We start from the raw sequence: 25,985 nt of genomic DNA, 5'->3' as shown, positions 1-25,985 counted from the left end.
GATAAAGATATGGTTATTTTGTTGTTACAAATTATACCATTTTATTTAAGATTCTTTAATCCCAAATACTTTCAAATTGTAACCTGGCCATGCTATTTGTGAGTTCACAAACCTACGAGGAGCCGTCTGGCTCGACCACTGGTGTGATGGCCCGGTTAGCCAATCACAGAGCAGCATTGTGGTTTGGTCAGAGGCTAAAAGTGAAGTGACCAAACCAACCCAAACAAAGAGGTCATGCAGATAGACGTACTTTGGCCTATTTTAGCAGAAATACAGACTTTTGCTTTTGAAAGGGGGTAAGCGCTTGGTACATTTGTGGACAAGGAAGGGCTTCTCTTTTTTTACTGCGAACAACTCGAATGCTGATTTACTCTTAATTACAAAAGCAGAGATTATGATGTTATATTTATTTATGATATAATTCTGTGTATTGGTTAAAGATGATGATCCAATGAGATTACAGAATAAGTCTCTCATTTGGGTTGCCAAAATGCTGAAATCCAAGTGGTTCAAACTTAAAAAGCCTCTCTATGAGCTAAATGGTCACTACCTAAACCCCAGGACCGGCAGCCAATCATTAACCAGTGCTAGTGGAGCCTCTACAGCTCAGTGGGTGAATGTGAGGCATGTGTATGTATCTGCAGGTTAAGGCACTGGCAACTCAGGTTCAGTTGTGATTGTACTACCTTTTTTTAAAACAATAAGAGTGCAGGTTACATACAGTTCCTATTGATTTCTCGGCTTATTCCACTGTCAAAGTAGCCAGTCAGATTGAACTTAATTTTGACAGTGTAATTCACAAATGACATTACTGAAATACATTTTTGTTCATGTTCGTGCAGCTCAACATGTTAGTATAAAAACTTTGGTTAGTCGTCACTCATCAAAGCCTGTACTGTACCATCCACTGTTCAATATCTCCCCATTTGCTGTCCTGACGATCGTCTGCTTTGGGGCTCAGGCCATAATATTTCTGATGGAGGGAGAGGATTAGGCAAAGACAGATGAGATATAAGAGGTATGCAACTGAAAATGAAAAGGGAAACTTAAAAAACAGTGGTTCTCAAACACTGCTATTGGTTCTACAAGTGATCTGACATAGCTCATTTTTATGTTACTTCTTTCATCTGTAGCTCAGCTCAGCTATGCACTGAATGTGTTCTGATCCATCTGCACTGTAAATAATGCACTATATGATCTTTTACTCAATTCTCTCAGGATTACAGAGGGAATTACCTGAGGAAATCTGCAAACTTGTACTCAATGTTCATTTTGTAGGTATGGGATGAGACACAAATCCCAGTAGATGAGATAAGAGACAATATTGGGTCCATGAGACACAATTTAGACATAATTTGACACATTTTGTGTTTTTTCCTATTTGTTATTACTATTTATCAACATTTTACTTTCTGCATTATTGTCAGTAAAAGCAGTGTGTCCATGGCAAATTTTTTTATGTAATGTAATGTAATGTGTTTAATGTAACCTAACATTGGATAAAATTAAGCCATTATCACTTTCTCCAGAGAGACAAACTGACTTGATCTGGTCAAGATCTGGTCCCAAAACCAATCAGATGTATTATTTATATATTTTTAGGAAATGACATTTCTATATTTTGATACGTGCTATTAGTGGGGCCAATGGATCGGTAATTTCAAAGAGAGTTGGTTGGAGTCAAATGAGATCTTGTACACTGAAATCCATTAACACAATTCATTTTTTTCATTTATTTATGTCATTAATTGATGCCATGTTCTGCAAAATGGTTGACTGTGCACTATATTAGTATATTCATCAGTAATTTTCATTCAGCTATATCAAAGTTTGAGAACCACTGAGACACAAATAAAGGAAAAAGGAAACGGCCGTGTCCTACCTTTTGCACCTGAAAGATCTACACATCGAGAGGAAAGGAGAAACAAACGGAGGATGAAACATGGAAAACAGGAAAAGCATAAATCAACAAAAGTGAGTTTAAACCAAAATCAGGTTCATAGAGAGAGAGAAGAGGGAAAGAGAGAGAGTGGGACAGAGAGCGAGAAAGAGAGAGGACAGAAAGAATCAATCAGCCACAAAATTAACTTTAAGTCACAGTCGGTTCAGAGAGTGAAAGAGAAAAGGAGAAACAATGAGAAAGTGAGTGGAGAGTAAAGAGCTTGAGAAAGAGAGGGAAGGAAAGAGGATGTAGAAGATGGGAGGGTGAGAGATAGATGGATAAAAAGAAAAAGAAGAGAGAGAGTGAGATGGATTGATAAGGAGGGGGTGCAAGAGAACGAAGGAGAACAAGAGAGTGGGGTGGAAAGAGGAGGGGGCCCTGGTGTGTGTTAATGAGAGGAATGTAAAGTTTAAAGTGACCAAAGTTCAAACAGATTTACTGAACACCTGTGGGACAGAGGAGACTTTTCCCAGGAAACAAAAAAGGGTCACCAAGTAAATCTTTATCACTACGGTATGGAGCTCAATCCGGTTCTGGAAGTAAATCTTTCATATATTTTCACATTTTTTTCATGGACTTTCCACAAAAAAAAAAAAAAAAAAAAAAAAAAGTATATTAAAAGTTTGAAAGCTTGCTCAGGAAAATCAGATATGTGGGAACTGTTTCATTAATGACAACAAGACCTAGAATTTTATTTAAAATCAGTTTCTGAAATTATGTAAACTGCCAAGTTATGAAACCATTTCTGCGAATCATGCATTTTAAATGCACTTTTTGAATTTAAAACAACTGCATTATGTATATTAGGCTACATTCAAATGGAAGGGCTTAATGCTCAATTCAGATTTTTTTGTGAAATCCAATTTTTTTGCGATGTCATTCACATTTCCAATTAAATGTGATTTGTATGTGATCTCCAGTGTGAACTTTAAGTGTCCAATATGCACATTGGAGGACACAACAACGTCACATGGAGAGAGTGTGCTCAGTGTTTATGGAAGTCGCCTAAACATGGACGCAGGATTCAGCACCTGGCAATTTTAAAGTTGCTCTCGTACCGGAGCCAGAACATGTACAACTTATTTGTTTTAAGGAGGAGAATCAGAAGAAGGACGAGGTTTTTGGCCATGGTGTTTTGTGGGGCAGTAGCAGTCTGCAGAAAGGAACGTGTGGGTGCGGTGTCACAGCCAAGAGTGGTGGGCTTGCTATGTGCTTCACTACTACACTGACACAGAGTTCGTGAGGAAACACGTCTTTGGCGGCCTATTTCAGTGAGCAAACGCGTCAATGTTAGGCTGTATTGTCTCGCAACAGGTGCTTGTTGCCGCACAATAGTTCAGACTGATGTTGCATGTCAAAAGATCAGATATGTATCAGTTTTAGGAGCACATATCCAAATGGCCTGGGTCACATTTGAAAAAAATCAGATCTGTGTTGTTCAGACTGTCATTAAAAGATCAGATGCAGGTCGCACAGGGGCAAAAAAATCGGATTTGGGTCACTTCAGGCTGCAGTCTGAACGTAGCCTTAGTTAGCACGTAGCTGGTTAGATGCCTAGATTTTTTCAAAAAGTGTATAGAAAAAAATGAATGGAAATTTTACTTCTGGAACTGAGCGGACTTCGAAGTAGGCAGGACTGAGGAGCTTCAATGTGTGTAATGTATGAAAAATAAAAACACACACACATGTACACACACAAAATGGTCTGCATCTTATTTATTATTATTGTATAAAACTTCTAGTTGTGAAGCACTTGTGACTTCCTTGTCTGTGAAAAGTACTAATTACACTTGCTTGCTGTTGCTTGGTTGAATTTTCTGTTTACAAATATTATTTATACTTTGTTCAAGTTTCTGGGAGACTGTAGATGTTCACAGCAACTTTGGGCCTAAGGCAGTGGGGTAGATAGAAGATAAAAGGGGGAGCGCTCCAATCAAAATGCATTATGTTTTTATTGATAAATTCTCAACCAATATTCAAATGTAAGTAAGTGCACCCAGTTTTACTTCTCTGATACATGTACTTTATTGTTCAGTGATGGAGAAAAAAGCAGCATAACAACCACCTTTGGCAAATCAAAAGAGCCATACAACAGCCTACACAAACACCACTCAGGTAGAGAGCTCTGAGCGGCTCCATTGAAAACAGCAGGTGTTTCACTTCTCTCACACAATGTTATTCAAATGGACAGATCATATCACCACAAGAGATGAGTCGGTAGATAGAGAACGGGAAAAATAAACAGCTACTGAAATAACACAGCTTACCCAACCACACATGATGATTATAGTATCAGTAATAGTTGGATAATGTTTAGTGTTGTCACAATATTAAAACTTCAAACTTTATTTTGATAAATGCTGAATACTAAATGCCAACTTTCAACCCCAAATAATAGCAGATGAAGAGCATTTTAAAACTATTCAGGAAAGGCCAAATATTGTCTAATATAGTATAGTGTGTTTTTTTTAAATATTACTGATACTATTATTTTTTATACTAGTTTGAGCTGCATCTGTATTACAACTCAAAATTTCCCCAAAACACCAAACCCCAGAACCCCAGTAAAAGTGGCTCCACCCTCTATGACAGAACTGCAGACTTATACAGTCTTTACTCAGTTTGACAGTTTTGTTATTTTGACCTTCTCTTTTCATTGCATCATTTCATTGCCTAGCTTCCAAAACAGTTTCTATTAGACTAGGGCAGCAATATATAACTCAGTCAAATCAGAATTACATTTTGAGTGAACACAATCATAAAATCTCATAAAAAAAGAAAATATGCTGTTTATAATTGTGTATAAAACCTGCTAACTCTGTAATTTAAACCTCTGCAAACATGTTCTGAAATGTATGGGATTCTTGTATTAGTTTATCAGCAGTTCATGTAAACTTTGGACAGAATCCTCCTATTAAAACAAATCACAAATCCAATCACAATGGAAAAACAATGTATCTTTATGGTATGTGATAGAATGTCTTTGTGTGTGTTTTGAAAAACACAATACAAGATTAGTCAAATTTAAGAGAGCCATCAAAACTAAATAGTGTACAGAAACAGCTTTCAATAGCTGTAGCTGTAGCCGTTAACTTAAAAACTATCGCTTGATGACATCACAAGGTGGAACAGAGCGTTTTGAGCTATAGACTGACTAATAATAAAAGATTACTCATACATGCTCACAAGAGTCAATTTTTGTGTGTAAGTATCTGCTGCTCCTATTACTCCTGTACCACTGTCACATGGCTCTACTGTGCATGTCTCCTGCAGAAAGAGCTGTTGTTCTGTCTGGTATCATGTCAGTCAATCACACCATTGCTTCTGTACCACTGAAAATTTAAACAAACTCATAAAGACAACTGAGAGGACTGAACAGAAATGCCAAGAAAAAAATCATTTTTTTTTTTTGTGCAGATTACAAGCTGCAAGTAGTGAAATATGCACCATGCAACTTTCCTAGAAGGTATTGGATGAATGGACAAAGCTTGCACTTCAGTGACAACCAAAACCATTCTGTGATTTGGAGTGAGATGGAGAGTTTGGTAAACTTGTTAAGTATAGCATAAACATCATCACATATCTGAATAACTGTTCATATGTTATGTTAACAGCCCGTTATTGTCTATTCTATTGTTATTACTATAACTCGCCTTTCAAAATGAAATGTCGGTTCCTGGTCTCTGATTTTATAAAATAAATTTCCCCAAAAAGTGCGACTTATATATGCGTTTGTCTTCTTCATTATGCATTTTTTGGCTGATGTGACTTATACTCTGGGGCGACTTGTAGTCCGGAAAATACGGTAATTAGAACAAGCCCAGGTTCCATGTTTTCCTATTGTAATGGGAGCTCAGTCAGTAGGTCTGCATGACATGTCTGGACACTCAATTATCTCATGACCAAGGCTGCACTGCAGTTACACAATCAGCTTAGACAACACTGGTCTGTAGGCTAACGTCAAAATATACTAGGCAGTGGTTAATATTCTGGTTTCTATTTCTATATTTCTATGGCAGAATTTGATGATAAAATGTCAAAATGTAGATATTTAGGCCTGGTTTATGGTAAATTAGTACTGGCCCTGAAACAACATGAAACAGTCAATCAAGAAAATGAAACAACTGTATTCAGTTTACTATTATTCAATCACAAGCCACAATAATAATACAGTAGATTTGTGGTCCTAATTTCAAACAAATAGGATTACAATGCTATACCTGTAGTTTAGACCTCTGCAAACATGGGATTCTTTTATTTATTTATTTATTTCATATTTTCTGTGTAAGTTTTCTGGTAGGGATCTGCCATAAGCTTGTTTCCATGGAGATATTTTAGTTTTGCCTGACAGGTTTCACAGTGTAAACTCATCTTTGTTGCATTTACTCAATTACAGGTGTTTAACTGCTGAAAAATACTACAAAAATATGCATTCCTACAGTGAGTGAGGTTATTTCTCCACAGATCTGACATGTAACTTGGCTTAGAGGCATTGTGGGCTTGTCAGCATGGAAATAGATAAGTTTAATATCATACTGTGAGACCTTCTAGACAAAGCAATAACATCTCCATGAAGACAAGCAGGGGACGGACCCTCCACCACACAGTTATACAGTGCACCTTTAACAGTGCGCAATCTGGGCAAAATCCTTTTCTATTTCCTTTCCAAAAAAGTGCAGCCCTAGTAACCAGTAAAACATGTTATTTATTTGTTCTAAGCACTCACCACGTCTCCCCCGTAGTTTGGGGGGGTCCCAGGGCGTTCTGAGAGGGCAGCCCTTTGCCCCCTTCCTGCTAACCTCCGACCAGCCGTGATTCAACACCAAGCAGGCTTCATTCAAAAAGTCCACTTACAAAATCCCTGGTCAACATTGAGACAGTGCACAAGTTTGTCCTATATATTCACTCAATATAAATGTCCAAATGTCAGGAGATAGGTTGGAGTGTTCTGTCCCATTTCTAGTATCAAAATGTCCCGGTTTACAGCCAGTCAAATAAGCTTTTATATCCAAAATTGCTGGTCATCTAGAAAGCATCTCAAAATATAAAAAAAATCAGGTATATCTTTTCGCTTTCCGTTTCATCTTTAACATGAAACGAACATTTTTAAATATAAAAATTTCAAGGACAAGTAAAATCATTAGGAAATCATTATCCAAAATTGACTTGTTCATGAAAGTTTGAAAGTTTGTCCAAAATTCACCTCAACCCAACATTTCCAAAATCCAGGTGGTATCCTGGATCGGTCTTTCCCATTGCTCTAATCAAAACAATTCAAAGGTTCAAAGCCATCCAAAAAATACGTAAACGGCCAGAATCCAAAATTGATGGCCAGTATTGACGCAGCATCTTATTCTGGTAAATGTATAAAAAAAATTGTATTGTAGGTTTTGTTGCAATTTCAGAACTTTACGAAACCATGTAAATTGTATGTAAAAATATTCCAAAGTCTCTGAGGTCTCTGTCCCACGTCTGGTATCAAAACAAACCTGAGCAGCACTACAGTGTGGTGTTGCGTGGTTGAAACCATGAGCTGCTAATCTGCTGTATAATTCGTCTGGAGGTTTAAAGGGACAGGCTCCTGCTCTGATCCTGACCACAGTAATCCACAGCATATGACCCACTCACCTCCACGGGCTGTTTTGACAACATTACAGTAAGAAACACCAAAGACTTTACAGGTAACCAGGATTAAATGTTTAGATTAGGGATAGTCCAATTGCGGATTTTTCTTGCTGCTGTCGGAGATACGCAATATTTTCCAATAAAATTAAAGGTCCTATATTACATAAAACTGACTCTTGTGAGATTTTCTTTTAGCCATGATGTTATAATGCTGTTACCTGGAGTTGTGCTTTGTTTCATTCACATATCTATGTAAATAACGCTTCATTATTAATCTGTCTACATCTCCAAATCTTAAAAGGTTCTGTTCCACCTTGTGATGTCACCAAGAGGCAGTTTTTAAGTTAAGATACATTTTACTTTTTATTCAAGTAAAGATTGGCAATTCCAGGGCTGAATATTGAGGAAACAACATTATAACACAGATCAGAAAAAATAGTGTAATATGGGATGGTCTTTAAAATTTTAAGATCCATAGTAAGGCCCAAATGTATTTATCTGGCATATAAAACAATGTGCTGCATGATTGTGTAAACATACAGCCAACATATAGGGAGTCATATATAGGCACACAGACTGGAGCAGCTTATAACAACAAATACTACAACTAAACCAGCTACTACAACTAAACCAGCTACTACAACTAAACCAGCTACTACAACTAAACCAACTGCTACAACTAAACCAACTGCTACAACTAAACCAACTAAACTACAACTACTACAACTAAACAACTGCTACAACTAAACTGCTAAACTAAACCACTACAACTAAAACTACTACAACTAAAACAACTACTACAACTAAACCAACTGCTACAACTAAACCAGCTACTACAACTAAAACAACTACTACAACTAAAACAACTGTTAAAGCTAAACAAACTACTACAACTACTACAACTACTACAACTAAAACAACTACTACAACTAAAACAACTACTACAACTTAACCAACTGTTAAAGCTAAACAAACTACTACAACTACTACAACTAAAACAATTGCTACAACTAAACCAACTACTACCACCAACTACTACAGCTAAACAAACTACAATAATTACTACAACTAAACCAACTACTACAACAACAACAACAATTAAACCACTACAACTACAACAACAACCATTAAACCACTACAACTACAACAACTACAACTTCTTATTCCTCACTTTCTGTATGCATTTTGAGCATCCTAATTATTCGCCAACATGAGTTTATCAATACTTTTCACATCTTTCACAGTCCAGAGCAGAGTTTCGCCATCAATGTAACACCAACAAGTAGCATGCCAACAGAGCACTTCCTGCTCCTGCTTCTACAATATATCTGTACTGGGACAAGACAAATTTTGTTTTATAACATGAAAGAAAATGGGTACAGCCCGTTCAAACTCATTAAAAGAGCATAAATCACAGTATAGTGGAAACAGGTGAAGGAGTGTTTGTGTGTATGGGATTACTCTGGTCTAAGAATAGAGGCTCCCTGTGGTTCACACTACTGTAAGTTCAGTGAGACCAGCACGAGTTCAGATCTGCACCTGTCTCAACACAACCACCTGCAACCATTCAGGAAAACAAGGAAATTTATGGATTTTTGAGGGAAAATACGAAGATACTAAAAATTGCAACACATCTATATGTTTTTGGACAATATGGAACAGTCCTGCTAACTTCAAATTTGCAGAGGTTGGAAAGTAAAAATTTCCTCCGATTTTCCCCAAAGACTTTTCCAAAAATTCTAATATTAAGAGTTTAAAAAGGCAATAACACAGTAGTTTTCAGTCAAAACTCAAACTGATGAAATGTTTTAATAACTTAGTGGTTTATAAAATTTCAGAAACATATTGTAAATAAGTTACCACACAACTGATTAAACCTTAGCAACTTTTAATATATACACTTTTTTCCCCCAGAGTCAAGTCAAAAATTCTATTGTATTGTATTATTGTGGTGTCAAAATCACAAAAGAATTGATTATTTCCTTTGAGATTGAACATTTGTATCATAACACCACAGTATGGATTAAAATCTTACAATTCTACTTTAGAAATACTAATGATGATAAGCTTTGATTTTGCAAGCAGCTTCATACTGATTAAACAAGACCCACAATTTTCAGACAACCCTCAAAATAAGCCACTTTCCATCTTTGCCTGTAGAATGACAGTGTGGACATAACATTGAAAATTTAGTGGTAACTTGTGCATGTATTTATAGTACTTTCCTCCTTTGGGCATTTTAATCAGAGTTTTATAGCTTCAAATCTTAAGAGTATTTCCTATTTTGGACAGCGATCAATTGGACAGGGTTCGTTTAAAGATGATTAGTTTGGCTCCAAAGGCAGTGGAAAAACTTAACGTTGGTTTTGTGGGTACTTTCCTTTGATTCTAAAACTAAACATTTATAATCAATTGGAATTTGGAATGTTGAAATATACTGGATTTAGTAGGGATGGGCTAGTAGGGCTATATTGGTTTAGGCTGAGTTCCTCTCTCAAACAAAAAAACAGTGTTTTTAAACTCCATACACTTTCACTAAAATCATTTGGATAATTTCAGTCCTGGAATTGCTTATTTCTACTGAAAAAAAGATCAAATGAAGCTGTTAACATGAAATCTACAGCTTCATGACATCACAAGGTGGAACAGAGCATTGGAGATATGTGATAATCGAGAGTTACCCACACATTTGTGAATAAAACAAAGCACAACCCCAGGTCTGTTTAAATGAGGTAACGACTTTATAAAGTGGCTAAAAGCTCACATGAGTTAATTTGGTGTACTATGTGATCTTTAAAGTTACATTTTATTACATCTATGAATAGGAAGATACATTAAAATATCCTATTTGTTGTTTGTTATGTCAATCCATGTACAAACTAAAAAGAAAAATAGTTTTTTAAAAGATTAGTTATCATGAAAGCAAATAAGATTACACAGCTTTCTCAACACTGGCCCTAGATATCACATGACCTCCTGCTCCCTTTCATGATAAACTCTGTCCCTCTCACACCATTTACAGATTAACACTCAGGAAATCTCCAGCCTTGCACTTTATGTTCACCTTTGAACTTTGACCCCAAAAGTTGTGATATGATATAATGCTTCAGGGTTCACTTAGGGTGCTACTAAATCAATGTATAAAGTATGTTTTCACCTCTCTCTCTTTTGGTTAGGGACGCACCATTCCGATACAGGTATCAAGATACTGGCACTGATACTGAAAAATGTGCTGGATCAGATACCGGCCCTCCAAATATCGGTTCAGTTGATATCCTGGTTGAACATACACAGAGATATCATAAGACTGTTTACTGGTCATAGTCACCCCAAAAGTCTTGTAATGTAATTCACTTATGCAAATTTGTTCAGTAGTTACTTGAGAGATAAATAAAAGCTACAGATTTGGATCTGTTTTCTCTTATTTTATTTTTGTTTAATGAAATAAATGCTGTTTTCAGTCTCTGCAATGGTATCAGTTGAATTGGGTGTTGGCAGATACTTAGCTAAAGTATCAAAGTCGTTATTGGAACCGAAAAAGCTGAATCGGTGCATTCTTGGTTGTCCTGAACTAAAGTCCACGGTCTCTCACTCAACTAATTAAGAATGTCCCACTTTTTCACTGATGTCCCATGAATTATAAAAAAAAGTGACATTTAAATAGAAAACATGTTCTTTTTTTTCCCTTACAAAGATATCAAGGCTTGACATGCGGGCACTCATAGTTGTAACGTGTTGGAACCTATTTCTATTCCAATCGCTGTGTTATGGTTTATATAAACTGAAAATCATACTGTGTTACTGCCGTTATTATCTCTGAGCTTAAATATCCTGAGTCTGTCCCTTTATGTTCTATCATATTCAATAACAGTCATCTTAGTATAAAGTAGGGCTGAACGATTTGGGAAAAATATCTCATTGTGATTTTTATGACAGGCATTATGATTGCAATTAGATTCAAGTTAAGAACAAAGACAAAGAATTACAAGAATCACATTTCAGAACATGTTTGTACAAATCTATACTACAAGGTTAACAGCTTTTATGGTACTTCAAAAATGTCAGCGTAGGTTTTTGTCAAGTGTGTTATGTGTGCTATGTGTGTATTACCTCTTTCTGCTGCCTCTCCAGCTCCTTCATACGGATCTCTCTGGCCTCCGCTCGGGCCGCCCGCTTCGCCGCCAACCGAGCCTCCGCCTGAAATAAAACAATAACACATAAATGATTGAAAAGTGTAAAATGGATGAAAAGAAATATGTTGTGTATAAAATGGATCCAGTCCAGTAGTACCCATTAAAGCAATTGAATAAGTAAAATCAAATAGGAGCAAAAGTATAAATAACACATAAAAATAATAGACACAGAGGACCACACAACTCACACAGTGTGAAAAGCCAGAGAACACAAGTCTGTGAGAGAGAGAAGTAATTATGGTGGATTTTGGATGAGAGACTGGAATAAAATCACAAAAAGGGTTGATTTAGCGTGTGAACAATGGTTACTTCCTCAAAGCACCATTTGAAAGAGGAATTACCAATTTCGATATAACATGAGTGACATTATCAAGAGTGTGTCACACTGTTAAACGGATGCAATAGGCTAATATAGCAGAACATTTCCTCTCAACCATCACCAAACAAGGGACGATTTTAATTAATTACACTTTAATCAAGACCAAGATTCAATAATTTAATTGACTGTTTTCTGTGCACTAACTAACTATTTTGTGTGCACTAACTAAAAGCCATGTTCATGTGCATAAAATTATATTAAAGTGCATTTGACAGATTAATATATTTTTCTAATTATGATTTGCTTTGGTGAGATAGTATATGAGGTAAACATTCATCATAATTTTACATCAGTTAAATAGCAGTTTGTGAAGAAGGCAGAAGGATAAATTGATAACAACCTCTATATCATCAACTGATCACAACATCAACATCACTTCTAACCAAAATGCAAAGACATTTTACCCTCAATAAGGCATTTTTCTGACAGTTTAAACATTAATTTAACTAAATAAAGGCCTTGTCATGTGTTTTGACTAATCTAGTCATAACTTGTGTAATTTAGTCACGTTTTGGTCCTTGTTAACCTCGTGGTTGCTTTATGTCACATGTGCTGCCTGTGTCCAACCAGGAAGTCAAATGATAAGCTTATGATAAATATAAACTAAAACTAAATTATTAATTCACAAATACAACAAAAACAATAAAAACTAGGCAATATTTATTGTCACATCTAAACTGTAATGATTAGGGATGTAACAATAACCAAAATATCGTGATATCGTATTGTCAAAGTTCTCACAATAAAATCATGGACCCTCACAATATATCGAATTACAAGTCTCTTTGCTTAATGAAGAGTTATGGTGCAGCAATAGCTAAAAGACCATGATCCTTTGCTCCATTTCAGTGCAGACTACATGAAGAAATAACAGTTCTAAGCACTTTTAAGTCTTCGTTCTTTGGATTGAGTCTTGTCAAGGCATTTTAAGAGGAAAAAGTAGCATATTAACAGTTTTGTTAGCCTCCATAAAATATCGCACAAAATATCGTACCGAGAGATTAGGATATTGTTACATCTCTAATTGTGAGCCTCCCCACATATTCCCCACATTATCGCAATAAATATCGTACTGTGAGATTCATACAGTGACGATATATAGTGAGACTTGGATATCGTTACACCCCTACTAATGATGTTAACCATGTTTAGTGAAATGAATAGTCTAACCTGTCATATGCAAGTTCTGACATTTTTGTATTATAGTAGTAAAATGTATTTACATCAAAAATGTATATAGAAAAAAATAACTGTTATGATTATTTTTCATATCACTAAGCCCCAATCGATAAGGTTATGGAAATTATTGCAAAGAAAGCCACTCATTATTGCCCCTCATTTCTTGCCCCTGCCTGTCTCAGCGTGTAACAAAGCTCCATTCAAATCCACATCCACAAAATGCTACCCCGGTTGAGCCTGTACACTGGTGCATTGTGGGCAGAGGCTGCGCTCTCTCCACTCCAGGACAAACGCGCAGTGCTTTTCCTTAAATGGAGTTTGTGAGTTTGTATTCTCTCTCTAAGTATTTCCTTCCTCTCTCTCTCTGTTTCTGTCTGTCTGTCTCTGTGCTGTGGTGGTTACTATGGTTTTAGGCGTGGTGTGGTGAGTTTGTGTGTCCCTATGACGTACACCAGTGCATTTTTACGTGACATTTACAAAATAGTCTTACCTTTTTCAACAAGTTCTTAATTAGCAGATGTTTGTATTGGTAGTAGGGCTGTCGGAAGTCCTAAAACAAGATTTGAGCAAGTAGCGATACTAAAAAAAATCACATTTACAGGACAGAATTTGAGCTTTCCTGAACAGTTTAGTATACATTTGAGCTTTATCAGAATGAATATAAGACCTCATGCTAAGAAGTACTATTATTTTTTGTATATGAACATTCTATTACTAAAAAATAGAATTGTTTATCTTCATTGTATCGTAATCGGTATCCAGTGTTGAGTAAATTCCTTAGTATCGAAATAGAGATTGAAATCTTTACAAAATGCATTATGTACCTAGTGAGGCCCATATCCATACTGGGTAATAATGGCACTGTAGCTGATTTTAAAAACTTGAAAAGAGAAGCTAGTTCATTTCAAACTATTTGCACCAGCTCAGTTTCACAACATCAGGGATGTAGTTATTGTGGTACGTGGGAGTACGCCGTCCACCCACTTCTCCCGACGTGAGATATAAAAAAATAACAAATATAAAATAGCCTTGAACTTAAATGTCAAACCGGAGCTATTGGTAATGATGAAAACAAACTGCATAGGCTCAGGATACCTGCACTACTGCCCTATAGTGACCTGCGAGATGACGGACCAGGACTGAATCAAGACTAAACCAGGTCTAAACCAGGACTGAGTACTGGGATGGGCCCGGAGCTGTAGTCCTGGTTCAGTCCTGGTTCAGTCCTGGTTCAGTCCTGGTTCAGTCCTGGTTCAGTCCTGGTTCCTGGTTCAGTCGTCCTGGTTCAGTCCTCCTGGTTCAGTCACGAACTGAGTACCCCCTCTTAAAAAATCCCCACTACACCACTGCACAACATTCAGACGCCAGAGTGGAGTTCTGCTGTAAAACCAGCAACTACCATGCTAACAACACAATTCCTGATTTGCGGGTGGTAAAATGTTTTAGAATTGTATACAAAAAAACCCCGCAGCGATCTTATTTTGACCGTAGCAGCTGCTTTCACAAAATATCTCTACTGGGGCAAGACGTACTTTACTTTTACTTTATTACATGAAAAATGGGTACAGCCCTTTTCACAAGTAAACTAGGTCTAACACAAGTCTGTTTACAACACACTACTACACGGGCTGAAGCTTAAGCGGAACCAAAACCAGAGCTAAACCAGGATTAAAGGACAGATTTGGAACCAGCCCTTTGCCCAAAACCAAGATGAAAAATACAACCAGGACTAAACCAGGTCTGACGCAATACTCTAACCACAACTTGAGAATGATTGCTTTTCCTCGTAACCTTTAACAGAACGACTACAGCATTTTTCCTAAGCAGGATATTGGCAGTTTGTTCAAAATGAAAATTATGAAGTATCTGAACTAAAGCAGCAGCAGATGTGACCTACAGATGATGGACTATTTTTAGTACTGTATCCAGTTACAATGAGCCTAAAATAGCAGGGCCCGGAGTCTTTTGCCATCTGTTTAAATGCTGAAATATGAAAATACAGGTAATGTGGAAGAAATGGTTCGCTGCTTTAGATTTTAACCTGAGAAGAACGTCTCAAAGAATGATTTCTCCTCAGATTAAATTGCAAGGTCAGAATGTAGAGTTTCTTCCAGTTAGGGTCTTTACTCATTTAATATCAGTCAACCAAAAAAAACCTAACCCAATTCATTTTAAAGGACTCATATTATGTTATAATGTTGTTTCCTCATCAAAAACATACCTGGAGTTGTGTTTTGTTTCATTGCCACATGTTTAACACACAAACATGACATCATAAGATAGAACAGAGCATTTTGAGCTTAGGAGATGTAGACAAAACACAGACAAAGCAGATGTGAATGAAACAAAACACAAGTCCAGGTATGTTTCTGATGAGGTAACAGTATTAGAGTATAAGAGTCAGTTTTGTATAAACTAGAACCTTAATTTAGACTAGGATTAGATGAGGATTTTTAATGAGACAACAGTAGAAAGGAAAAGTGAGCGAGTGAGTGAGGTAGATAAAGGTTTGGTACTTTTTTTTCTGCATTTAATAGTTGTTTTTCCTGTACTCCTGTGCAGGTGTCATCTTATGGGTAGAGTTTGGGTCAGATACAGCGAGATACGTAATTTATTGTTCAGAATATGAAAGAAGGAACAATGACTTTGGGGGGGGTAGTGTGATATTTTTGATTAATTTTGCAATATGCTCATGTTTTTTTTAAGACTACTGTAACAGTCAACCCTCTACTGCTCAAATGTCACTGTACTGTAAAAAATAAAATTACTAATTGATGCAGAGAGCGAGCAGCATTTGGATTTTGGCTCAGAGGACAAAGGACAGCTTTACAAACACAAAGGTTCTTACTTACAAGAGAACACTTTGTAATACAATTTAATGCTTATGTTCAATAGCATAAAGTGATGAGGGAAACAGGGCGCACAACAGAAGGCTTCCATCTGCATGAATGGAGCACTTGCCCTAACACTGCAAACATCATACATGTCCTCGTGGTACAGGGCTAGTCACGGTCGAGTCCATGCCAAGTTCAGGTCTGGTCCAGGTCTGGTCCAGGTCTGGTCCCGTTCTGGTCCCGGTCTGGTCCCGGTCTGGTCCCGGTCTAGTCCCGGTCTGGCCCAGGTCTGGCCCAGGTCTGGTCCCGGTCTAGTCGCAGTTTGGTCAGAATTTGGTCCCGGTCGAGTCCCGGTCGAGCCCAGGTGTAGATGTGATATGTGCGGGATCTCATTAAATATTAACTAGTTCAGTAACATAAAATATCTTGAGATGTTGCATTTAAATCTGTTTATAGTGAGGAAAAACGTCAGGATAGGAAAATAGTCAGGATTCAGGAAGGGCATCTGGAGTTGAAAACCTATGCCAAATCAAAAACCCTGAAAAAAAAGTAATAAAAAGTACATCAAAAGTAACCAAAATCCTTCATGAAATCCTGTGCAGGTATAGGATATATCATTAAGTCTAAGAGGCAGTGTTTATGAGAATCCTCGGTCTGTGCCTGGATGATCATTTGGGCTCATTTTACAGCTTGAGTGCGTCATCTGGCTTCCTCCTCCTCCTCTTCTTCACAGTAGCTCTCCAGCAGACTCTTAAAATACAGCGCTCTGATTATTTGCACATGTGAGACTTTCTCTGATGTGAAAGTGTTACATAATGGCTGAACTTCAGTCAAAGCTTTTAAGGTACAAAGTTACTTCTTTGGTGGTTTAATGACTTAACTGTACTTTTGTTGCTTACCTCATATGACCTAAAATTATGCAACTGATTTTACAGAAACACCTCATGAAGTTGGTGAAAGGTTGTCAAGTGTAATGTTTTGATTGCATTAAAATTGGGTAAATGTTTGAAAGTGAAATAAATTAGTAACCATGCAAACAGACGAATAACATTTTGGAGGTAATCTGAAAAAGGTGTCTTGCCCACTAACACAGTAACCAAACAGGAATCAAACCACTAGCCATCTTACACCACACTACCTTTTTCACAACTGACACTATTTTCAACTACAAAAATGGTAGTTAAAGGGACAAACTGGAATTTTGGACACAGAACCTCATTTCCTAGTGAGCCAGAGTGTTGGAGACGTGTGGGGACACTTTAAATATTCCATCCAGCCCTTATATTTGCAGAGGTCACTGGAGCTAGGCTAGTGCATGTCAATGGTCATAGTTATCCTGCTACTAAAAACAGTCTTATCCACACTACAAAACACCCGAAGCAAATCTATTATTACACCAGACTGTCAATGTGAATGTCTGTGTCAACAGAATAATTTTAGAAGTAGAACCAATCTTGCATTTGAAGGATTTATGTCTGAGCAGCAGCTGTGAGTTGTACTTCCTGACAGAAAGTATATGAGAACATAGTCCCTCAACAAGCGACGATTCATGCGATGCAAGGTTAGTTTTATTTCAAACATTATTCTATCGACACAGACATTTACAGTTGACATTGACAGTCTGGTGTAATAATAGATTTGCGTCGGGTGTTTTGTGGAGTGGGTACGACTGCTTTTAGTGGGAGGCCAACTATGGCCATTGATGTGCGCTAGCCTAGCACCAGTGACCTCTGCAAATACAAGGACTGGATGGAAGATTTAAAAAAGTGTCTCCACATGTCTCCAACACTCTGGCTCACTAGGAAATGAGGTCCTATGTCCAAAATTCTGGACTGTCCCTTTAAGGATGTAGTAAACACACTTTTCTGTTTGCTTTGTCTAAAATGTTCCACAGTATGACATTACACTTATCTATCACCCATGTACAAGAAGGCATTGCTACCAGACCAAGTTACAGGTGAGGTCTGTGGAGAGGCTCACAGTAAGAATGTGTGTTTTAAAGCCATTTTTGAGTAATAAAACACATGTAAATTGAGCAACGCAAGATACATTTAATGCTGTACAGTGGAACATTCTAGGCAAAACAATAACATCTCCACGGAGACAAGCATCAACAACAAATGCCTTCCCTCGGCGTGGTTTATAAGCATAACTGTACATACTTCTGTTCCGTCATTGCTATTTTTACTGTCCCACATGAACTGGTCTAATTCAGCGCATTTCAATGGGAGCAGAGGAGCTGGGTCAACACAGACGCTCGGATTTATGAAGAGGAGGATGCGACCTTGGTCACTTTAAACTGAGTGTACAAAAACAATGCAATGTCATAAATTATTATATTTAACTGCTGATTTAACCCAGATGACATGGCGCTATTGAGAATCATTTACAGCATCAAAAGAAAAGCAATATGTAAGAGACCTGTCATTATTCAGGTCCAGTGCACAAAAACAGTAAGAATTGGTTAATGCAAGCTGTTAGAAAGGTGAATAAAAGAGGCTATAAAAGGCAATGTATTGTATTGCAAAAAACAAGAAGCATTTTTACAGTTTTAAGTAGGGGTGTCACGATATTCAAGTCTCATGATAAAATATTGTCATGGTATGAACCTCACGGTACAATACTTATTGCGATATTGTGGGAAAGCTCACGATACGGTGGGGAGGCTCACGATTAGGGATGTAACAATGTCCAAAACTCACAATATGAAGTTTTCACACTATACATCTCACAGTATATTTAATTCTGTTAATATGCTACTTTTTCCTCTTAAAATGCCTTGACAAGATTTAATCCAAAGAACTAGGACGTAAAAGTGCTAGAACTGTTATTTCTTCATGTAGTCTACACTGAAATAGAGCAAAGGATCATGGTCTATGTAGTTCCCTCTGTCATTTTTGTAGCTATCACTGCACCATAACTCTTAATTTAAGCAAAGAGACTTGTAATTCGATATACTGTAATGGTCCATATTATTGTGAGAACTTTGACGATACGAAATCATGATATTTCGGTTATTGTTACATAATAGGAAGTCATATAATATTTAACAACAAAATTAATGAATGTTGAAAAGGAGGGAAAATATGATTCATTGTTAACAGTTCAGCATTATTCTTACTGTATTTCTCACCATTACTTTTTATATTTCCCTCAGTTTATAAAAGATCTCTCTCACTTCTCAGTGCACTTTCATTGTAAAACCTTAAAAACCAATTAAAGAGAGTTTTATATTTAGTTATCCGTTTATAGTTTCTTGCCTTGTCAAATGTGGGACAAGGACTGTGCCCGCTCAGTGCAGTGCCCACATGCCCCGAATGCCAGTCTGTAAGAATAGTTATTTTAATACTGATGACGGATGGAGCACTATAGCAAGAGCTGATTTATGATTATGACGCCTGCTCTGCTCTCGCAATTATCCATGGTGGAACTTTTTGGTGGAGAATTTGCCAGATCATGCCAGTTGATATGGAGATGCTGTTGCTTTGCCTAGAATGTTCCACAGTAAGGCATTAAATGTATCTATCTATGGATTTATTTATTAAATTATAGGTGTTTATCGCTACAAAAAAAATCTTCAAAAACCTGTATTCTCCCCTAAACAAATCTGATCTATAACTCGCCTGGATAGATAAGTTTAAGCAAGACAATAACATCTCCACGGAGACAAGCAGGTGGTGGACTCTGCCAAAAAGTTACATAGCACGGCATTACGTAAACTCACTAAATGCATTTGCACTTCTTGTTTATTGTTCTGGTCAAGGGCGGTGCTGTTAAAATGGAAAATATAGTTCCTTTAACAGAGGTCGGAGGGAGTGGCTGTGAAAAAACACTTTAAGACATGAGTCAAATGAACCAGAGACGCTCGCACACTGCACTGTTCTGCTTTTAGACGTTACACTTCCTAATCAAAACTCTTGCACGTTGAGTTTCTGCAGACATTTTAACATAAGATTCAAGTTCTAGGAAAAATATGAATTGTTTGTAGTTGTGTTAAAACATCAGGTATGTTGCATGTGCCATTTGCCCACTAAAGCCCTTTTACACTGGGAACTTTGTAATGTAAGAGCCTGAGAACCAAAATTATAATGAAAAACTTTTTTATGACAGTAAAAATTTTGTGAAAGCAAGTAAGCAAGTAAGTAAACCAGCATTGCAATTGGACATGTTATGAACTATTAAATTGTAACAGCCTTAATTAAAGGTAAACGGGTCATTTGAAAGCTACAAATAAATTACATTGCAAGGTAGAACAGAGCGCTTTCAGTTTTGGAGATGTAGACAGACTAATAATAAAGTGTTACTCAAACATGTGTGAATGAACTCGGAGTATGTTTTTGAGGAGGAAGCAGCATTATAACAGATTAAAACTCACAAGAATCATTATGTAATTTAGGACCGTTAAGTCTTCATTTAAGGTGCAACACTCTCATTTAAAAAGGTGAAAGTATGTTCACTGGCCTTGCATTCTTCCCATTGTAAAATGTTCTGAATATTCTAAATAGTTCAAATAGTCCATTTTGTTTTGACACATTACGCTACTATCTCAGATTTTTACAAGTGCAAAAAGTGCAGCAGTTACATGATACAAATGTTTTCACAATGAATAATAAATTGTATCAGTGAAATCAAAGCCTGGTAAGAACGACTTGTTTTACTAATATTGCATTTTGACTTAAAATCTTTAAAATCAGTACAAATGAGACAAGAAAAACAAGAAATAAAAAAGTGTATAATATATGTAGGATTGATTTTGATTAGTTTATCATTTAAATTTACTAAAAACTCACCCACAACCCTTTTTTTTTTTTTTTTTTCAAACCCATAAGAATTGTGTAGTCATGTTTTGTGCAGTTATCTCTTTGCACAAGTGTTAAAATTAATTCATTTGTTTTATTTGTTTGAGCAAGGTACAACAGCAACAAAGAACAAGGATATGTACATGTACATATTTGGGACCTGGTGCAGTTCATGCAAATTAGCCATGCGGTTTTAAGTTTTGTTTCTGTAAAACAAAGAAATATGCACCTGAAGCCAAAATGCTGCCAAATTGTAGAAGTACTAGTATTTTTTTGGGGACCAACTTACTTGCGGCCAGACTCGCCGTCTTGTCTTGGTCTCCCTTATGAGCGTCACGTGAACAAAACGAATTGAACGTCATCTCCCCATACAGTTAAAAGAAACATTATAGACACTATTAGTTTTAAATCGTGAAACATTAAACTGAAAATACAACCACACATTAATTTGTGCTGAGCAAACACATTTAAGTATCAATAAATTATAATATTAAATTAGGTCCTTATGCGCCACAGATTTTTTTTTATGATGGTAATGAAACTCATACCGTTGTTACTTTTTGATACCGCAGTATAACGTAATACTGTATTACCACCCAACCCTAGTACATACATATATACATGTACATACAAAATAAAGCTTTGTGTGCATTCTTTTGGCAGCTGGTTGGCGAAAACTAAACATCAACCTGTGCAGGAAATTTGAGTCCAATAGCAGATACACTAAAAAGTGCAAATATCGGCCTGATAAATTGGCCAAAAGATCTATCTCTAGTCTGAACCACAACCTCACAGGAGCAGTATTTAGCCCTGAGCTCTGCAAACAGACTGTTACCAAATGTGCTGCTGCTGCTGCTGTTACTGAGTGGAGATTAAATAAACAGTCGACTGAGACATTTCTGAAAACATTGAGGCTGGCTTTAAAAAGAGAAAAACTGCTTTTCCAGAGTATTGAAAACAAAGGACAGAGGCAAAACCTATGTACAAAAATCTCACTCACTCACCAAATAGGAAAGTGGGCAGTGAAGTGGAATATTGCACTTACTAATACTAGGGAATTTTCCAGGGCAGCATTTTCAATATGCATTTAAAAATTAGGATACTGTTTAGCAGTACGTAATATACCAAAAATATAAATAATATCATGATTTTCTTTATATTGCCTTATTGGAGGAGGTAACTACATCTGCTTCTTTTTAAAGTTCACGCTACATTGCAAAATTAAAATCCACTGTCACATTTCTGAAGCTGACCAATAGGAGGCATGGGTGGGAAAAAATTTCTTTGTATGGGCACAGAGCTGCATTCAGAAAATTGGTGAATCACGGTATGGTGAATTAGTCAGAAAAGCAGATTGTCACAGGAGTGAGATCACAATTCAGTGTTACCATCACCAACCTTACTTACAATGCTGACAAACTAAACACAAAATTGTGCTTTAGATTTGATTTGTTTTCACACGTGATAGTTTTGACTGCACACTAGAGGTCTTCCTCAGAGCATCATGCAGAAAACCACTAATGAGTCGAAACTGTCAAGTATGAAAACAAACTAAGCCTTGGTCTATGAAAATAAATGATGGGATGATCAAATAAACGTGACAGGACTAAAATGGTTCTTGTTTACTCTGTTAATGCCTAAATGGTGAGCTGTTAGGTTCCCATTTTTTGACTCAATCCTGGTCTAGCCCTTGACAAAAGAAATTCGGAAGCACTGTAAAGTATTTTTTCAAAGTTTAATCTAGGTTTAATCATCATTACATTACAACATAGCTCGCACCCAAAAAACTAAAATTGTGAAACCTTTTTACCAGGAAGCAGTGGTTTATGTCAAAACTCTATCCTGCACTGCAAAAAGGTACATCTGGGTAACTTTAAACTACTCAAATTAACACATTTAAACTCGATTTGTACAAAGTTGTTATTTTTCTTATCTTAAAGTACAAGATGTATTTAAAGTACCAAAAGTCTTGTTCCACTGGTAGATACTTTCCCTTGTCATTTTTCATAATTCAAGGCTTAATTTGAGTCATTTTAACTTGAAGAAATGTTAGTTTTTGCAGTGTGATGCATGATGGGAAATTGCCCGACAGGAAGTTGCCCCAGCAGAGGCGGCAGCAGCAGTAGCAGACACGGGGAAGAGACGAGCAGTGGTGTAGAGTTTCTGCCCTTCTGTGATTTATGTTTTCATGTGGTTCTGTGTTCTAAGTATACTAGTACTGCTGAGGCCTGGATACAAGCCTCGTGACATACAGTAGTAACAACACTGTAAACAAGCAGTTGCATGGGCTTTTAAACAGGGATAAATGTTGGTCAACTCTTCGGTGTATTGCATTTTCCATGGTTTTAAAGATTCATTGTGTATTTTCTCTTATGGGGGATTTGCTATCTATTTGTTTCGAAGGCAATGTTATTGGTTTGGCAGGAATAATCCACTGTATGGCATTAATTTCATATATTTTGCTTTAATAACAGCGGGGTTGCCTCTCCACAGATCGGACTTGGTTGGTCTGGTAGAGTCACCTGCTCAAACCACACATTGTGAAACATCAAAGGTTTTCAGAAGTACTTTATGGCGGCTGGTGACTGAGCTCACCTCATATCAAGAAGATCCTAAGACCCTCCAAATCCCAGACCAGGTGGGTCCATTTAATTATTGCTGTTGCTGTTCTACCACTGGCTGGGTAGCTTTCCTTTGGGGGTACTTGTAAACAAACATTAGACTATGTTCAGACTGCAGCCTAAAGTGACCCAAAACCTCTACCTGATCTTTTAATGACAGTCTAAATGACACAGATCTGATTTTTTTCAAATCCGACCCAGGCCACTTGGATATGTGCTCCTAAAATAATACAGATCGGATTTTTTGACATGCGACTTCAATCTGAACGGCCAGGTCACATTCATCCCACCTACATGTCAGGCTCAGAGTCTGACATGTAGGTGTCTCAATGGAGGGAAAGCAAGGTTAGCGAGTTTAGCGAGAAATTAATATTTAAGGGGATAACTGTACTCAGTCCAAATTGGAAGGGTCTTATCAGAACCGTTTTTTTTTTAATGATTTCCATTTATAAGCAGCCCTGGCTCCAATGTCAACAAAAAATAAAGAGCCTGTGAGCCAAATACAAGGAGGCTAAAGACTCAAACAGACAAAATGACCATGGACATTTAACCTGACCAATTTACAAAGAACTGGACCGTATTTTGGGAGACAAGTCCAGCGTTTTGGCTACTTCTGTAAACACTAAGCACGCTTGGTGCATGTGAAGTCATTGTGTCCTCCAATGTGCATGCAGGACATTTTTGGGGCATTTAAAGTTCACACTGGAGATCACAGACAGGTCACATTTAATTGTAAATGTGAACGACCTCACAAAAAATCAGATTTCACAAAAAGATCCGAATTGAGCATGAAGCCCTGCAGTCTGAACATAGCCTAAGAGAAAGACAGTTGGCCAACACATGAGACCGTGTCAGGGTTGGGGATGAGTTCTAAACAATCTCTATAAATTTTTTTTAAAACTATCGGTCAATAGGGGTGTGCAAAAATACTTAAATACTGATATATCGTTTATTGTGATGATATAGTATCGATATCATGGGCTGCTGTATCGATATATCGCCAAGAGCATTTTTAGGTATATTTTACTACATTATTTTGTTACAGAGCTATAGTTTAGTTGTTTGTTCATCAAAGGAAAGTTTATGCAACACATTTGACATTTTCACTGTTTTGATGATTAAACTGGGTGTGTTTCATATTCACTTTGCACAAGAAGTGGCTTAACAAAGACTTTTAGAGCCACAGCCCTGACTTTATTTTTTATTGAACCGTATCAAACCGTATCAGACTTGACATATATTGTATCAAATCAAAAGTGTACTGTATCGAGATATGTATTGTATCGTGGCATATGTATCGAGGTATGTATCGTACTGGCAACTTCTGAATGATACCCAGCCCTATTGGTCTAATCTTGCTATAAATTAGTCCTGAAATGAGATCACCTCTCTAAGCAGGCTGCCCCAGTAGCATTAAAAATGAGGCCAAAACATTTAAAAGCCTGGATAATGCATAATGGATGGTTAAATTGCAACTCAAATGTTGGGCCACTGGCTTGTAAGACTCCTCTGTTATGTATGTTTGAAACTGTAATTTATTTAAATATGTCTATCTACTTTAAATAACCCAGAACCACTCCTTTGTAGCTGTAACCTATTGCAGTGTTCTTTCCTGACCCTGTGCTCTGGCCTGGAGTTCTTTGACTGTGGCGAACAAACAGGAAGCAGTTTGTGATAACCATCTCCAAAATGATGTCATCACAGGAAACCCAGTCCACGTCCTTATAAGGAGACGTGAGTCAGAGCTACAGGTCTACACTCAGTTAATAGTTTTTTTTTTTGATAAATGCATGTGCCAATCGTTGTAGCCTAAAAGCAAACAAGGAAAAAGTTAGTCAGTGCCAGTTACAGTTAAGAGTAAATAGATGTTAAATTATGTGGAAAGGCTTGGTTTAGAAGTTGCTTTCACCCTGGGGGACTTGATATTAAACATTAACAGGGTTGCTTTTCTGGACTGTTGCGTTCTGTGTTGTTTCAGAGTCAACAGTGGTTTTAGCTTTTATGAAGGAAAGGGCTAAAACTGCTTAATACGTCGCCATAAGTATCCAGTAAAATCTTTAACCTTATTATCCACACAATACAGCATTTGTGGAATTAGTAAGAAAAATGTCTATTTGTGGATGAAAGTAAACACTCTAAGCCATATTGCAATAGTTAAAGCAGACCTGTTATGCAAAATAACTTTTCAGAGCCTTTAACCACTTCATAGTTGTTTCTTTTTCTCATTTACTCTCTTGAAGTTGTATTTGTATTTGCATGTTTGAGCAATCTTTAATAGCGTATTTTCAAGATGCCATATCAAGCCTCATTGTCACTATTACCGGCACACGCCCACTGTTCTGTGCTTATGTCATTCTTCAATTTCATTTTCTTATTTCCTTCAATAATATGCATAAAATGAAAACAAATCCGG

General features: G+C 37.0%; 1 protein-coding gene across 6 annotated transcripts in view; it reads right to left on the bottom strand.

Annotated features, from left to right (window-relative positions):
- Window positions 1-25,985, bottom strand: part of LOC129408965 (leucine-rich repeat flightless-interacting protein 2-like) — a 61,311-nt gene that overhangs the window by 27,913 nt on the left and 7,413 nt on the right. For 5 of the 6 annotated variants that reach the window (XM_055153930.1, XM_055153941.1, XM_055153923.1 and 2 more), the window contains exon 2: window positions 11,678-11,764. In XM_055153930.1, the coding sequence (XP_055009905.1) occupies window positions 11,678-11,764 (87 nt within the window). Of the gene's footprint in view, window positions 1-11,677; window positions 11,765-11,948; window positions 12,084-25,985 lie in introns of those variants that run through there. The other variant, XM_055153929.1, reaches the window with a different exon arrangement.

Source organism: Boleophthalmus pectinirostris, unplaced genomic scaffold (assembly GCF_026225935.1).
Source record: "Boleophthalmus pectinirostris isolate CB_2022bp ecotype Guang Dong unplaced genomic scaffold, ASM2622593v1 HiC_scaffold_1, whole genome shotgun sequence".
NCBI lineage: Eukaryota > Metazoa > Chordata > Actinopteri > Gobiiformes > Gobiidae > Boleophthalmus > Boleophthalmus pectinirostris.
This window is presented reverse-complemented; position numbering and strand designations above follow the sequence as displayed.